Source organism: Ranitomeya imitator, chromosome 1 (assembly GCF_032444005.1).
Source record: "Ranitomeya imitator isolate aRanImi1 chromosome 1, aRanImi1.pri, whole genome shotgun sequence".
Classification (NCBI taxonomy): domain Eukaryota; kingdom Metazoa; phylum Chordata; class Amphibia; order Anura; family Dendrobatidae; genus Ranitomeya; species Ranitomeya imitator.
In genome coordinates, this window is record NC_091282.1 from 705099617 (window position 1) to 705117599 (window position 17983).

At 42.4% G+C, this 17983-nt stretch overlaps 1 protein-coding gene across 1 annotated transcript in view; it reads left to right on the plus strand.

Annotated features, from left to right (window-relative positions):
* Positions 1–17983, plus strand: part of LOC138643106 (putative N-acetylated-alpha-linked acidic dipeptidase) — a 234570-nt gene that overhangs the window by 108854 nt on the left and 107733 nt on the right. Inside the window, exon 7 of the mRNA XM_069731859.1 lies at positions 2530–2625. Coding sequence (XP_069587960.1) covers positions 2530–2625 — 96 coding nt within the window. The remainder of the gene's footprint in view (positions 1–2529; positions 2626–17983) is intronic.

Sequence of the window (17983 nt, forward strand, 5' to 3'; positions counted from 1 at the left end):
GCAATCATGAAACTTTCTGAAGAGTCTTTATGCATAAGGACTACTATGTTTTTGGAGCGCCCCCAGATGCAGGGCCACGGGTTACTCGGTACCGGTCCTCTGCTGGCTCAGTTCTGGGGATGTCACGGTGGCTGGACCCGGTCTGTGACCCTGCTAAGGGGCGTCCAATGAAAGGTGATACGAGTCTGTCAAGATTTTGTGACCAACGCTGCTTGGGGACCACTGGGGTGATGTGATGGCAGCTAGATGGTTTACCTTCCCACAGGTGAGGTGAGTCCCCAGGGCTTCCCAGTAGTGTAGGTGGTGATGATGTGAGGTGCAGACAATAACGAGGACACAGGGTTTCAGTCTCTTTACCTCTTTACTGGTGACTTCAGGATCCTCAATCCAGAGCACAGTTAACAGGGCTGTCTGAGACCGGCCGGTCCGAAGGCATATCCAGAGTTCCCTTTGCAGGTGGAAATCGTTGCCTACCACTAGCGCCTGTGTGTTGTAGTGCTTCCCTGCTGAGCTTTCGGGATAGTCCTCACAACTTCTATTCTCGTTCGTTCCAGCTCTTTCTAGTTCTTTCTATTCTCCGTCCCCCAGGTTTGTTACGCCCCTCTCCACGCGTTGCCCCCTATGTCTGCTTAGGTGATGTAAAGTAGACAGCCAACCTATAATTAACTGTCCTGCGGTATTTGAAGTAAGGCATAAAGTCAGTTACTTCCTCGGTGTTCCGGGCACCGGCTACGTGCCTCAGTAGGATGTTGCCGTTCTCCGGGCACGACTCCTACTGGCTCTCCTTTGTGCTTGATCTCGTTTCTCACTGTCCACAATATCCTTCGCTTCATGTCCTTTCTAAGGATACCGCCGCAAGGTAGTGCAGGCGCGGTTCCTTTCGTTCCGTTCTTGTCGCTAGGTACCTGCCAGGTTCCCATGCCTGACAGGGACCCCCCTGAATCTTCCCCCCGCAACACCCCCTGCCACGGGATGTTGCCTGGACAAAACTCAGTCAGCTTCTTCCCTAACTTCCTATCCAACCCCTAGTTTTACCAGTGTGAGGAGTGGCCTAATAAATAGAACCTTTTGCTCCCCCTGGTGACCGGTGTGTGAAGTGTAGTGTGTGCTTGTGATACCTGGTCAGATGAACTCCTTTAGTGCCATCAGACGTATCATCACTCCCCTTAGTCGCAGAGTGACGTTACTGCAACGACCAGGTCTCTGGGGCGCTGCATTTCTATACTAGGAAAGATCTTTGAACAAATTATTAAAGAGCATGTATGTACTGTAAGTACTTAGATAAGAATACAGTAATTAGCAGAGCCAGCATGGGTTTCTAGCAAACAAGTCATGCCAGACTAATCCAATTTCCTTCTATGATGGAATCAACTGGGTGGATCAAGGAAATGTGGTAGATATAGTATACATCAACTTCAGCAAAGATAAACTAATCAAATTTGCAGACGATGTAAAGCTAGCAAACACTAGAGAAGAAAAAGAAAGGATTCAGAAGGACTTATATAAACTTGAACAATGGGCGGTGACTAATAGAATGGTTTTAACTGGGTGAAATGCAATCTTCTACATCTGGGCAAGAAAAACGAAAATTACATCTATAGAATGGGAGGAATAGAACTAAGCAACACAACATATGAAAAAGTCTGGGGTATACTAATAGATCACACACTGCACATTAGTCAACAGTGTGATGCAGCAGCAAAAAAGGCCAATGCAGTTCTATGATGTATTAAAAGAAGCATAGAGTCTAGATAACGTGAAGTAATTATCCCCTCTACTCCTCCTTGGTCAGACTACATTTGGAATACTGTGTCCAGTTCTGGGCATCACATTTTAAGAAAGACATTGAAAAACTTGAGCAAGTTCAGAGAAGGGCTGCCATAATGGTAAGCGGAATGCAAAATATGTCCTATGATGAACGGTTAAAGGATCTGGGAATGTTTAGTTTGCAAAAAAGAAGGCTAAGAGGAGACTTAATAGCTGTTTATAAATATCTGAAGGGCTGTCACAGTGCAGAGGGATCATCATTATTCTCATTTGCAAATGGAAACACAAGAAGCAATGGAATTAAACTGAAAGGGAGAATATACAGATTATATATTAAGATTTTTTTTTGAGCATTAGGGTGATCAATGAGTGTAACAGGCTGCCACAAGAGATGATGACTAGTTCTCCTTCAATGCAAGTCTTCAACCAGAGGCTGGACAGACATCTGTCTGAGATGGTTTAGTGCAGGGGTCCCCAACTCCAGGCCTCGAGGGCTGCCAACAGTGCAGGTTTTCAGGATTTCTTTAGTATTGCATCGGTGGTAATGTGATCATCTGCACAGGTGATGATTCCAACCCCTGTGCAATACTAAGGAAATCCTGAAAACCTGCACTGTTGGCGGCCCTCGAGGCCTGGAGTTGGGGACCACTGGTTTAGTGAATCCTTCATTGAGCTGAAGGTTGGACACAATGACCCTTGAAGTCACTTCAAACTCTAACATTATATGATTCTTAATAATTTACTTTTGCTTATATTTCCTAGCAAGATGTCTGGATTGGAGGTACCAAGTGCGTGGAAAGGCAGGATGAACATGACATACAGAGTTGGACCAGGGTTTGCATCTCCTTATGAAAAAAGGTGAGAAGTTTTTCATAAACACACCTGGCCTTCTGAGTAATCGATGAGGGTCACAAGCACATATTCTCGTAATGTATCATTAATGTCTATGCATACATCTTCTTTGACATGTAACATGGGTAACAGCTTAATTTTGTATCTTTTTGAAAGAAATACGATGTTTTAAGGAGGATCTTTCACCTGTTTGAGCATGTTAAACTAGTGACATCATGGAATACTGGCTGCAGTGCTGAGTAAACAGTGTTTATTTTTTACATTCCTCCTCTCCATAGCAGAAATATTAGCTTGCAATCTTTAGATTCTAAATTATAACGCCAACCAATGATAACGTTACCAATGATTATTTTTTTTACTGTGGGTTTATACTTCTTCACCTCAAAGAAGTTGACCAATCATAAGCATACAGAAAGTAACAGGGGAAAAAAAGAACAGACCCCCAGAATAACTTAGAGCAGGGTTTCTCAGTGTGGGACATGTATGACAGACAGTCAGAGAAAATAGGAAGCTTGATGCAGACACCTTTCAGCTTTCATTACATACACGTTTTAGCAGTCATTGTGTGGGTAGGGGAAAGAACAGCAAAACTGATCTTTGTATTATTTAATAATACCCTTGCAGCTGCTGCAGAGCTGAGTGTGACTACATCACCAGCTTTCAACTCCGGGCACCCAACAGCCAATACATCTACACAACTTTCACTACTTGCAGTTTTGATAGGCCAGTGAGATGCCTGCACTAGGTCACACACTAGTACACCTGCCACCCAACTTTCCCAAGCACCTGATAGGTACTCTTCTTGCACCCTGCCACACAGAGGGTAAGATACAAATGAGGTATCGCTGTAATTGTACTGACCCGAAGAATAAAGCTGCCTTATCAATTTTACAACACATGGAACAGCATTAAAAGAAAACCAAAAAAACAATTCCTGAATTTCTGGCTTTTGTTCACTCTGCCTCCCAAAAATTGGAATAAAAAAGTGATCAAAAAATGTCATGTGCTCAAAAATGGTACCAATAAAAATGTCAACTTGTCTGGCAAAAAATAAACCCTCACATGACTGTCAGTTGAAATATGGAAAAAATTTTGCTCTCAAAATATGGCGATGCTTTTTGCAATAAAACGTGTATTTTAGTGTGTGGCAGCAGCCAAACATAAATATAAATCTGGTATAGCTGTAATTGCACTCACCCAAAGAATAAAGTTGTTTAATCATTTATACTGCATGAAGAACGGTGTAAAAAATAAATAAAACCAAGTCTTCACCTGCTGCTGATTTTTTCATTCTGCCTCCCAAAGATCGCTGTAAAGCTCGATGCACATTAATCCTGCACTCTGCATTAAGCACTTACACCAGGGTTTCCTTGTAAATCTCAGAAATGCGTGATTCAAATGAAACCTCTGGCAGAAGATTCCCTATATTGAGACAAATAGAGTCACTCTGGATGCTGTCTGGCCTGTGATCCGTAAGAGTCCGTCTTTTTTAGGTATGAATAAAAGCATGGTCTGCCACCGTTTTGTGCACCTCTGAAAAAAGGACACCGCTGAGCAGAGCCTTGAAAGAGTCCAGAGTAATTTTGCTGCCTCATTATAGTGAATGGATCCCTCAGGGGTTTCATCTGAATCACATCGCTAGGAAATTTAGATGTAAACCCCAATGTAAGTGCAACTGCACTGGTGTCAATATGATAAATGCACCCCAAAATGAATTCATTGAGAGGGGTAGTTTGTAAAATGGGGTCACTTATGGAGGAGATTCTGCTGTTTCGGCACCTCAGAGGCTCTACCAACATGACATGGCACCAACAAACCAGTCCAGCAAAATCTGAACTCCAATATGGCGCTTCGTCCCTTCTGAACTTTGCACTGTGCCTCAGAAGTAGTTTTCGAGCACATATGGAGTATCTGTGTACTTAGGAGAAATTACACAACACATTTTGGGGTCCATTTTCTCCTGTTACTCTTGTGAAAATAAAGACATTGGGGCTAATAACTTTTTTGTGGAAAAAATGTGATTTTTTTATTTTCATGGCTCAACGTTATAAACTTTTGCGAAGCACCTGGGGGTTCAAGGTACTCACCACACATCTAGATAAGTTCCCTGAAGGGTCTAGTCTCCAAAATGGGTTCACTTGTGGTGGGGGTGATGCAGTGACCCCTGTGACAGCTAGGAGGCGCTATGAGTGCTCCTTGGGATGTGCATGGAGGCATATCTATTGTGATAATCGTGGTGAAACAGTGACTGGCTGTGTTGTGAATGGCCAATATGTGTCGCAGAGGGAGTTTGTGTAGTAAGTCTGATGCAATGTTGTTGTTCTGGGACCTGTAGTCCCTCAAGAGTGTATATGTATGGTGTATCTGTAAGGGAGACTTTCTAGGCTAGTTGTGTGAGATGGGCGGGACAAACTAGCCACACATCCACACTCCAACCCAGGGGAGTGGTTAAGGATATATAAGGTGACCAGGGTGTGGGTCACATGTTCCCGTGTGGTTCCAGTGGAAGGTCCTGGAGAGCCTGTGTGTTGGGAGGTCCTGGGAGTAGGACAGGATCCCTGAATAGCACACTGAACCACCTGTGTTGGATTTCCTGGGAGTAGGAGTCCTGAACAGCACATGGTGGAGCTTTGGACCTGGTGAGCCTGGTGTGTTGGATTTCCTGGGAGTAGGAGTTCTGAAGAGCACATGGTGGGGCTTTGGACTTGCGGGTGGCCTGGGGTGTTGGACGAGGTCCTGAATAGCACCTGGACAGGTCACATGTGCGGTTCATGTGGGGAAGCTACCGTCATTTGATGGGTCTGGACTGACTAAGATATGCCGCCCAGGCAAGTTGGTGATCCCTGTGAGGCAGCTTTCCCGGAGGAGTGGACTGACAAGGAATCAGCAGGTGGAGCAGGAGCTCCCGTCAGGTACCTTTACAGACTGTTGGTGCTTGTAATGTTCTATGAACTGTGTGGTCTCCCACAGTGACTGAACGGAGTGAGGTTCGGCGTGTTTAGAGACCGTGACCCAGTGTCATATGCGCTGTATGTGACTTGGGACATTGGTGAACTGTACGGCATATGGACACTCATGGTAACTGGACGAAGTGCGAGGTCCAGCATGTTTAGTGTCCATGAGTTCAAGCCGTATATGAAGTGTGCAATATAAAACTGCAAGTTAATATCACCAGTCGGTGCCTATTGTGTTCTCTATGGAATGTATAATATGGACTGTGCATAACCCGGTTTATGACCTTTAATAAACCGTGTGGACTGTTTTGTGTTCAAAAATCGTGCCTGACTACGTTAATCCCGTGCCAAGTGAGTGTCCCCCAATACACTTAGTGAGAGCAATCTTACAGGGGTTTCCACTGATGATTTCAGCAAAATTTGCATTGAAAAAGTCAATTGATGCTCACTCCCTCCAGAGACCTCAGTATGCCCAAACAGTGGGTCTAAAAGTAATTTTTTGTGTGAAAAAAGTTAAAGCAAATCTGTTAAACCCCCCCCCCCCCCTGGGGTGTATATGACCTTTTAATATGAGTATACAGGTAATAGAAATGTTATACTAATCCTACCTGTATGCCTCATATTAATGGTCTTATTGTGGAGACATTTTATACTCTTTTCTCTTTGATAAAGATCACTTTGTTGATTGAAACGTGTTGCTCTTTCATCTGTCCGTTATTCTATGTCCCCACTCTTTTCTCATGCTGATGATTTATTCCAGGCTCCGGGGTGTGCGGTGCCTGGAAGAAATCCCTGCTTCCTGTCTTCATTGTACTATTACCCCCCTCCCATGCATGTTAGTTAAGGCCCCCGAATCCTGTTCCTGCACCCTGCACTTCCTCAGAAATACATACCTCATCCTCCCTTCTATGGGCAGTGTATTTAGGGATCTTCTGCGCAGGCAACTTCCGCTCCAGTGACCTTGGGTCTGCGCGCCGATAAGATGCTCTCCCCACTTCCTCCCTGCATAGTCATCCCTATGTACACATGGTTCCTAGCGATGATTATGCAGGGAGGATATGCGGAGAGCATCTAATCAGTACCCACAGTGACTCTACGGCGCCTGGGCAGAAAATCCCTGAAAAGCTACAAGCCAAGTCTCTAAATATGGAAGTTATTCCTCTGAGGCATAAGTGTAAATCACTGGTATTGAAAAATGGGACAATCGCGAATGCAAACTGCAGATTAAATGGTTCCAATTGCTCATCTGTATCGGGGACAGGGGTCAGAGCTGCCTTTAGATGACATGCATTATTCTGATACAAACCAGGATAATGCATGCTGCAATGTTTTTCACCCTATCATTAGTCCGTGTATAAAATTGTCCATGTGCACTAGCACACAGGTTATAATGGGTTCGCTTGTTCTCCGTAACAGTTCATGGCTTTTATTGCAGATTTTTGTCAAGAAGGCAAAAATTAAGAGACCACTGCAACATTTTCAGATTGTCTGATTTTTCTCTTTATAGAAACTGAACATTTTTGAGTAAAATGTAAATTTTTCATTTATTTAAAGGGAACCTGTCACCCCGTATTTTAAAGATGAGATAAAAATGGCATTAACAAGGGCCAGAGCTGAGCTTTACAGTACTGTCTTCTGTGTGTTTATATTCCGCACCTATCTTGCCGAAATACCTTTTGAAAGTCGGCGTTTGGTGCTGTCACTCAGTCAGGTCTGGTCAGATGGGCGTTGATAAGTTGCGGTTCCTCCCCCCTGCTCCTCGGCGTGTATGACTTAAATGCGCTCTGTGAATCACACAGATCGCGCACTTTTTTAGCAGTTGCGCATTAAATGAGCCTCTTGCGCCTGCGCATTATGCTGTGCCCAACTGTGGGCATAGCGTACGTTACATCACTGCGCAGGCGCTTGTCGGCACTTTTACCTGTGTGCCCCGGAAGTGGTTATATGCGCATTTAATGTATAGCTGGATGCCGGTAAAACTTATGATCGCAGGTGGGGCTGAGAAACTGTTACCGGCATCCAGCTATACAGTATGCGCCTATGACCACTTCCGGGGCACACAGGTAAAAGTGCCGACACGCGCATGCGCAGTAATGTCCATTATGATATGCCCACAGTTGGGAAAACCATAATACGCAGGCGCCAAATTATACGTTAGTGCGCAGGCGCTAAGCACAACGCTGACGGCGGGAATAACATTCGCAGGGAAACGCAAGAGGTGGGGGAGGAACCGCAACTTATCAACGCCCATCTGACCAGACCTGACTGAGTGACAGCACCAAACGCCGACTTTCAAAAGGTATTTCGGCAACATAGGTGCGGAATATAAACACACAGAAGACAGTACTGTAAAGCTCAGCTCTGGCCCTTGTTAATGCCATTTTTATCTCATCTTTAAAATACGGGGTGACAGGTTCCCTTTAATAATCTTCTGACAACATGTCTCAGAATTTCCAAGCAATAAATTTTGTTTGCTTTTTTCTGAAAAGGAGAAATGGCCAGAATTTAAAAAACAAACAAACAGTGCTTTCAGACCTCAAATAATGCAAAGAAAACAAGTTCATAATCATTTAGAAACAACAATACTAGTGTTTTAACTCAGGAAGGGTTCAGAAATCAATATTTTGTGGAATAACCATGATTTTTAATCACAGCTTTCATGCATCTTGGCATGCTTTCCATCAATGTAAGCAGTTCTTCTTTGTTTGATGGCTTGTGAGTGACTATCCATCATCCCCTTGATTACATTCCAGAGGTTTTCAATGGGGTTCAGGTCTGGAGATTGGGCTGCCCATGACAGGGTTCAGATGTGGTAAGTCTCTTAACTTTTGCCAGAGCTGTATATATATATATATATATATATATATATATATATATATATATATTGTACATACACAGTATGTACACACATATTCAGTGTACACGTGGGCATTAGTGTAAATGTAAGAGATAGGGGGTCTCATAGCAATATGCTTTGCATATGAAGACCTATCGTGTGATTATTTGTTATTTCTGCATCCTACATTTTCCATTAGCCAAGTTCTTCCGCCAGCCTTTACATAGTCTGCAGCCCACACTTCTATTTTGCACTTTACTACTTCGTTGAATCTAAAATGGAGCACAATTTTTCTTTTACGTATTTGAGCCTCTAAGGATGATTCATTTGTATACAATCTCCCTCTTTATTGTCGCCATCCCAGAGATCTTCACTCATCTACTTAATGCATTTATCACTGTTTATCAGAAATCTTAGAGCACTATAAATCTGTCTCCTTTTCTAAAAGCACTTTGAAAAAGTTACATTTTCTTTAAAAGCTTCCAAATATTTTCAGATTTTGTTTTGAAGAAGTTTTCCAGGGGAAGCCATAAACCTTTTTCTCCATTCTATATATGTTGCACTTGGCAAACACAGATCCTCTGGCACATTTAGAACATTTTGTTCATTTTCTAGAGGGTGTTTGATTCACGCATGCAGGATTTTTTCGTTTTTTAAAAGTATGGGTGGGATTAAGCCGGCGGTACCCTGGAGCCATATGTCAAAACAGCAGCAGGGAAGAAACAGTCTGGATACATTCTTTATTCAATCCCCTATGTGTCCCCAAGACGTGAATACACGAAGCTTGAAAATGGCAAAGATGAGTAGACGTACACTCCCAAAAATGATGCACAGGAAAGCGCATGTTGTTTTTGCTGTCACTATTACAGTCTATGGCCCCATCGGCATATGCGTCCGGACTGTTTTGCTAGGGATTTCGGACGTATGCTCCGATGAGGACACAGAACGCCCTGTGAAAGCATCCTAAAAGTTAGAGTGTGAATGGGGAATACTAGTATTAACGCTCAGACAATTAGCCATATTCACATGCAGTGTTTGTGCGTGCGTGCGTGCGTTTTTTTTCTGCAGCCAAAACCTGCTCTGTTGACAGTAAAAATGCTGCATTCAAAACAATTGTTTTTCATCATTTTTGCGGCATTTTCTACGGTATGCGTTTTTGCAGCCTGTTTTGGTGTGGATTACATGTGTGCTTTTGCTACAGTATATTTATCACAAAGATAGTTTCATTCGCCAAAAACATTTAAAACTGCAGTTGCGTTTTTCCTTACATTCTCATTGCTTTCTACCGGTGAAAGAACACTGCTAAAAATGCTGAAAGAATCAACATGCTGCAGATTTAAAGAAACGCAGTTTTCCAATTCAGTCAGAAAATAAACCAAGCGTGTGCATGAGATTTCTAAAATCTTATAGCTTTGCTGATAATGTAAAAACGCATCGTATGAACATAGTTTTAGTGTCTCATTTCAGGGTCTCAAGTTAAATCGTTGCCTCAATCAATATATTTTGCTGTCGTGCTAAGGCAGAATTGAGTGTAAATTTGACACAGGCGCCTTTCCCTTCTTTAGAAGATGACACAAGAAGGGTCAACAGCTGCAGTGTAAGGGGGCACAAATGTCAGGTTTCATATCTGCTATAATTTTCAGCCGACTCTGTGTGGCAATAAGACAGTAGAAGGGTATTATATTATTATTATTTATATAGCACCATTGATTGATGACAGACTGATACAGAGGGGAGAAGACCCTGCCCTTGCAGGACAGTAGGTTGAGGATTGTAGCAGCTCCGGTGGTGTGGACATTGCAGCATAGTCATTGCAGATTGTAAGCTTTCTTGAAGAGATGGGTTTTCAAGTTCCATCTGAAAGATTCGAATGTGGTGGACATGTTGGGGCAAAGAGTTCCAGAGGATGGGGGATATTCGGGAGAAGTCTTGGAGGCGATTGGGTGAGGAACGTATAATTGTGGAGGATAGAAAAAGTCTCGGGAGGACCTAACATTACGTGAGGGAAGATATCAGGAGATTAGATCGGTGATATATGGAGGAGAAATGTTATGGATGACTTTGTAGGTCAGTATTAGTAGTTTGAACTAGATACGCTGGGGAACTGGGAGCCAATGAAGGGATTTGCACATTGGAGAAACAGAGGAGTAGTGAGGAGAGAGATGAATTAGTTGGGCAGCAGAGTTAAGCTAGAGAGGTGCGAGAGTGTTAGAAGGGAGGCCACACAGGAGGATGTTGCAGTAGTCGAGGCGGCAGATGATGAGGGCATGGAATAACATTTTAGTAGATTGAGTGTTGACGAAAGGACGGATTCTGGGAATATTTTTGAGTTGGAGGTGACAGGACGTGGCGAGAGCTTGGAAGTGTGGTCTGAAAGACGGAGCAGAGTCAAGGGTTAATCCGAGGCAGTAGATTTCTGGTACAGGGGAATGCGTGATGTCATTTATTGTGATAGATCAGGTACGGAAGGTATGCGAGTTGGAGGAAAGATAATGAGTTCAGATTTTGATCATTTATAATTATAGTATTATCGTAATAAATGTACCACTAGTTTATTTTAGGGGAATTACAGGAATTAAAAGAATGTACAAAAGCACACTGGTGCGCCTGGGACTAAAACAAAGGTTAGCAGCTGCAAGTCAGAAGGCAGGCTCTGTGCAAATCCTGCGATTCAAAAATGGTAAAAATAAGGAATACACTGTATGCAGAATTATTAGGCAAGTTGTATTTTAGAGGATTATTTTTATTATTGATCAACAACTACGTTCTCAATCAACCCAAAAGACTCATAAATATCAAAGCTTAATATTTTTGGAAGTTGGAGTGTTTTTTTTTTTTTAATTTGGCTATCTTAGGAGGATATCTGTTTGTGCAGGTAACTATTACTGTGCAGAATTATTAGGCAAATTAATAAAAACCAAATATATTCCCATTTCACTTGTTGATTTTCACCAGGTAAACCAATATAACTGCACAAAATTTAGAAATAAACATTTCTGACATGCAAAAACAACCCCCCCCCCCAAATAGTGACCAATATAACCCCCTTTCTTTATGATGACACTCAGCAGCCTTCCATCCGTAGATTCTGTCAGTTGCTTGATCTGTTTATGATCAACATTGCGTGCAACCGCCATCACAGCCTCCCAGACACTGTTCCGAGAGGTGTACTGTTTTCCCTCCCTGTAGATCTCACATTTTATGAGGGACCACAGGTTCTCTATGGGGTTCAGATCACGTGAACAAGGGGGCCATGTCATTATTTTTTCTTCTTTGAGACCTTTACTGGCCAGCCATGATGTGGAGTAGTTGGAGGCATGTGATGAAGCATTGTCCTGCATGAAAATCCTGTTTTTCTTGAATGATACCGACTTATTCATGTAGCACTGCTTGAAGAAGTTGTCTTCCAGAAACTGGCAGTAGGTCTGGGAGTTGAGCTTCACTCCATCCTGAACCCGAAAAGGTCCCACAAGTTCATCTTTGATGATATCAGCCCATACCAGTACCCCACCTCCACCTTGCTGGCGTCTGAGTCGGAGTGGAGCTCTCTGCCCTTTACTGATCCAGCCTCTGGCCCATCCATCTGGCCCATCAAGAGTCACTCTCATTTCATCAGTCCATAAAACCTTTTAAAGTCAGTCTTAAGATATTTCTTGGCCCAGTCTTGACGTTTTATCTTATGTTTTTTGCTCAAAGGTGGTCGTTTTTCAGCCTTCCTTACTGGCCATGTCCCTGAGTATCGCACACCTTGTGCTTTTTGTTACTCCAGTAACGCTGCAGCTCTGAAATATGGCAAGACTGGTGGCAAATGGCATCTTGGCTGCTTCACGCTTGATTTTCCTCAATTCATGGGCAGTTATTTTGCGCCTTTTTTGCCCAACACGCTTCTTGCGTCCCTGTTGGCTATTTGCCATGAAACGCTTTATCACGGTGATCACTCTTCAAAAGTTTGGCAATTTCAAGACTGCTGCATCCCTCTGCAAGACATCTCACAATTTGGGACTTTTCAGAGCCCGCCAAATCTCTCTTCTGACCCATTTTGCCCAAGGAAAGGAAGTTGCCTAAAAATTAAGCACACCTTATATAGGGTTTTGATGTCATTAGACAACACCCCTCCTCATTACAGAGATGCACATCACCTGATTTACTTAATTGGTAGTTGGCTCTCAAGCCTGAACAGCCTGGAGTAGGACATGTATAAAAAGTATCATATGATCAAAATACAACTTGCCTAATAATTCTGCACACGGTGTAAAATCACTGTGCTACAATTGAAGTACTAGTGGTGTACTTTTATACATGAATCAACGTAAGGCTGTGGTGTGCTCATGACTGGCAGCCACTGATGAGACTTACTTCTGCTGTCTAGGCGTGACAGGCTGGTTCCGTGCTAATGTTGCTGGTGTGCGGAGATGCCAGGATGCAGGTAGCGTCCTCGCGTGATAGCGGCTGGTACAGGTGCAAAGGCACTGAAGGCAGAAATGCGCTGGGATAGAAGCTAACGGTGGGCTCCGGCCCATGACGTCACGTGACTGACAAGGATGGGTGCGTGGAGGGGTCAGATCCAACCAACGCGTTTCGAAGTATGCCGTCGTTTTTCATCAGGGTTACATCAGCACGGATTCAGCCTGTCAGGCCCGGACAGCAGGAATAAGTCTCATCAGTGGCTGCCAGTCCTCAGCACACTGCAGCCTTACGTTGACTCATGTATAGAAGTACACCACTAGTACTTCAATTGTAGTGCAGTGATTTTATTCTGAATTACAGGAATTGTTATTTTCAGAAGGAAACGTGTGGCACTGTAATCAGGATGTGCTTTACATGGCACTGATATTTAAGGGGCCACTATGGTGGCGCTGAGATCCTCAGAGGACAATATGTGTCGCACTATATTGAGCAGGCTCAGTTTGTTGCACTCCATCATGTGGTCACTGACATTCAGGCGGCATGGTGTATGGCACTATAATCAAAAGGCAATTAATGTAGATTTTTTATTTTTAGCATGTGCCAGCTTTATATTAACAGTACAGAGGGTGTGGAGCAAATAGATAAAAGGTGCAGTGTGTGGTGGTAGCATATATGGGGCACAAGCTGTAGTGTAATTTAATTTATAGATACATGATCTGCTGTGATTTTCAGATGGCACCGTGCCTAGTGCTGTTACATTATTGTGGTTCACTGGGTGTTACGGTGTTGTATTCAGGAGGCAGAGTGTGTGAGTGTGTGCATAAAGTAGTGCTATAAAAGTGAGATGCCAAAGACATCTAATTGGCAAACTCTACAGAGACCACTTGTGGCAGAGAGAAGTTGTCGTGATGGTCTGAGCCAGATGGAAAGGAAAAGGACTGCCATAACCGGTCACTGGTGCCTGGAATGTAAATTTTATATTAATGTTTATTCTGTCTGTGACTGGTCAAAAGTGGTTTATTATTAAATTTGTGATTATTTAGATTTCACATTAATATACATTATGGAATGCTATAGTTATATTTTTTATTAAAAAGTAGGAATAATTTTTAAACAAATAGCTACATCACAGAACTTGCTGTTAAAATGTTATTTCATCCCTGAAGCACAAGCTGCAATATGTCTTGTTCACAGGGGATATTTTACAGCCCCTTTATAGATGGCAATTCTTGGTCTGATGATGGGGACATGAACTTGCAGCCTCATACTGTATGTGTCTAAGTTTGGGTTGGGAGACCGGTGGTCAGTCCGGGAATTGTGGTCAGTAGAGTAGGACCGTGTAAACCTGGAATTTATAGCTGCACCAAGATTGTATGTGTAGTTTCCTCCTATTTTCTTTGTGGACACAGGGTACAATAGGGTCCATAGGAGTCAGAGAGCCAGACTATTGCTTCATGCAACTTGCATTCCAAACACCTCAAACTCTTTATTCTTCATTTTCAGGAGTCCCGTGGTGGCACATTTTCTAAGATTTTGTTTAATCAAGGACTTGAAATTCCACAGATTACCATTATCATTATAATAACGCTCTTTTCTGTTATCATCATTATTGCTTGTGATTCTCAGAAAACCATGGAAGGGAAATCTGGTGACTCAAATGATGGTCCATTACAGAAACCTTCTAAATGGCCGAGACACTGAATATGTGGAAATCAACCTCAAAATTGCTAATAATGGGAAGGAAAATTAATGTGCCCATATTTATTCCCTGCAGCAATGGCTACTAGTAGTACGATGAACAATGTATATTTTATCTTGATCGGTTGGAGAAGTTTCTTGATAAAAACTGCCCAAGTAACCATCGTCGTAGATGATAATTCCACATCAGGACCATTGTAATAGCCACTTGTAATCTATGCAGAATACGATGTTTATCTACTATGCGTTGAGGATGAAAGAATATCTAAATGTCACAGCGGGGTACCCACACTCCCTGGGAACTTAAAAGAAAAAAGATATATTCTTAAAGAAAGAGCATCTAAAGGAGACCTTGGAAGTATCTGAGATGTATGATTTTAATTATAGATATTCTTCCCCATTGAATGAATCTCTTGATGGCATCTTAAATTCATTCTAGCGAGCTGTCAAAGTGATAAATAAAGTAGTATCTACGTAATATTGGAGTGGTCAAAATAGCATAGCATCTATGGAAATGATTTATTTCACCTTCTTGGACTTTTCCATATATCTATTTTGCATCATTAAATACTAATTTTACTGCTGAAGGTTTAACCATGATCAGCAAGCAAAATACTATGTCATATCAAAGTCAGAGTCAAATTTACTGAAATTCACTCAAATTTGAGCATTTTTAGATTTGATTTGAAAAAACAAAATCCCTGTCACCATTTCCCAAACTGCTGATGCATCAGAAAATGAGATAATGTATTTTTGCGTAGCACACAGGCCTCCCCATAATGCTCTACAGCGATAACATCTTATGGTTTATCATACCTTGCACCGTGGTGGTCAGTATCAGGGCCATCACAGATCAGCGGTTCCCAGTGGAGCACAGTTTGTAGGAAGAGTCATTTTCTCGAATGCTAAGCCTACTGGCAGTCAGTACCAGGAGCACGGTTACAGATGCCGGTGTATCCATAGACTGAAAACACATTGGCGCCATCCCCGTGATTGAAACCTAAATGCTACCGGATGAAATAAATTTAATTTCATCCAGGCAGCGGGGGTCTAAGCACCGAACAGGTTCAGAATGCTATAAACCTGCAGATTAACCCCATACCTGCTGGTTAATAGCTTTTTTCACTTGACAGGTTTCCTCTAATAATCCGTACAAATGCCTTTCTTGGTGATGACAGGTTCAAGACTCTTCCTGCATGGAGAAACTAGCTGCATGCATTGCTTAGGTGTGAGTTTTGCCCATTTTCCTTACAAACACTCTTCAACACTCTGTGGGCTCCTTCTATGAACACAGCTTTAGTTCCTTCCATACATTTTCTATTGTGTTCCGATCAGGTAATTTGCAGGGCCATTCCAGCAGCTTTATTTCATACCTCTGAAACCAATTAAGCATTTTCTTAGCTTTGTGTTTGGGATCATTGTCTTGCTGAAATTTCCACCCTTGTTTCATCTTCACCATCCTAATAGATGACAGCAGATTTTGATCAAGAAAGTCTCAATACATTTGTCCATTCATCCTTCCTTCAATGATATGAAGTTTGCCAGTTCCATATGCTGAAACAGCCCCACACAATGATATTGCCACCTCCAGACTTCACCGTTTCTATGGTGTTTTTGAGGCAATATGCAGTGCCTTTTGGCCTTCAAACATGGTGTGTATTACGGCATCCAAAAAGTTCAAATTTGGTCTGACCAGACTATATTCTCCCAGCATTTCACATGCTTGTCTAAATGTTGTTGTGAAAACTATAAATGTGCTTGAACATGCTTTTTGTTCAGCAATAGAGTCTTGCGTGGTGAGCATGCATACAAGCCATGGAGGTTGAGTGCATCACTTATGGTATTCTTTGAAACAGTTGTACCTGCTGATTCCAGGTGTTTCTGTAGCTCTCCACAGGTGGTCATTGGCTCTTGTACAACTCTTCTGATAATTCTTTTCATTCTTCTAATTTAAATCTTGTGGGGAGCACCTGGTCGTGGCCCCTTTATGGTGAAATGATGCTCTTTCCTCTTCAAGATTATGGACTCGACAGTACAAACTGGAACCCTCAGTAGTTTAGAAATTATTCTGTAATCAATGCCATCAGTACGTTTTGCAACAAAAAGGTTGCAAAGGTCTTGAGACAGCTCACTGGTTTTTCCCATCACAAGATGTTTCTTGTGTGGCACTTTGGTAATGAGACACCTCACCAACATCCGGTGAGAATTTCATGTCAATAGCATCTTTAAAATAGATTTACTTAGAAAACCGGTGACATACTTGTTTCACCAGCTGTATGTTGAGGTCACTTTGGCAGTACCAATTCTGCCTTTGTGTAAATGCCGATTCAGATGTCAGTTTTTTCAAGAACGAAAAAATCAGACATTGTTTTATCATAGTGTTATCCAAGTTCTATAAGAGTTAGGTCTGATGTTCACAAAGTTTTTCCCATTTAAAAAAAAAAGTTTCTTTAACTTTTCATATCTAACAGTGTCTGAATATCGACCTCACCCTGATGGCATCTGAGCGTTGTCTCTAATTTTTTTCACATACTCATAGATTTGCATTGACAATTTTGAGCGAATACTTTGCTCAATATTGAACATTACTCTGTGACTTTATGCTAACTGCTTGGTCGCCGAAGCTTCCTGGCTGATGTCTTGAGATGTTGCTTCAGTATTGCCACATAATCTTGTGAAGTACACCAGTCCCTCCTGCATCAAAACAACCCCACAACATGATGCTGCCACTAGTGATGAGCAAGTATACTTGTTGCTCGAGATTTCCCGAGCATGCTCGGGGGGTCTCCGAGTATTTGTAAGTGCTTGAAGATTTAGTTTTTGTTGACACAGCTGCATGATTTACAGCTGCTAGCCAGCATAAGTATATGTGGGGGTTGCCTAGTTGCTAGGGAATCCCCACATGTAATCAAGCTGGCTAACAGATGTAAATCATTCAGCTGCGGCAATGAAAGCTAAATCTCCGAGCACTAAAAAATACTCGGAGGACACCCGAGCGTCCTCAGGAAATCTCGAGTAACGAGTATACTCGCTCATCACTGGCTGCCACCCTTGTATTTCACAGTTGGGATGGTGTTCTTAGGCTTCCAAGCTTCTCCCTTTTTACTCCAAACGTAATGATGGTCAATATGCCCAAAAAGTTCAATTTTAGTATCATCAGACCACAGGACAAGTCTCCAAAAATTAAGGTGATTCTTCCTGTGTGCATTTGCTAACATGAATCCAGATTTTTTATGTTTCTTTTGGAGTAATGGCTTATTCCTGGCAGAGTGGACTTTCAGCCCATGTTAATACAATACTCCTTTCACTGTGGATATTGACACAATCTTATCAGCTTATGCCATCATCTTCACAAGGTCTTTTGCTTTTGTCCTTGGATTGACATGCACATATTGAAACAAAGCACTTTTATCTCTGGGACACAGAACCTCTCTCCTTCCTGAGCAGTATGGTGGCTGGACATTCCCTT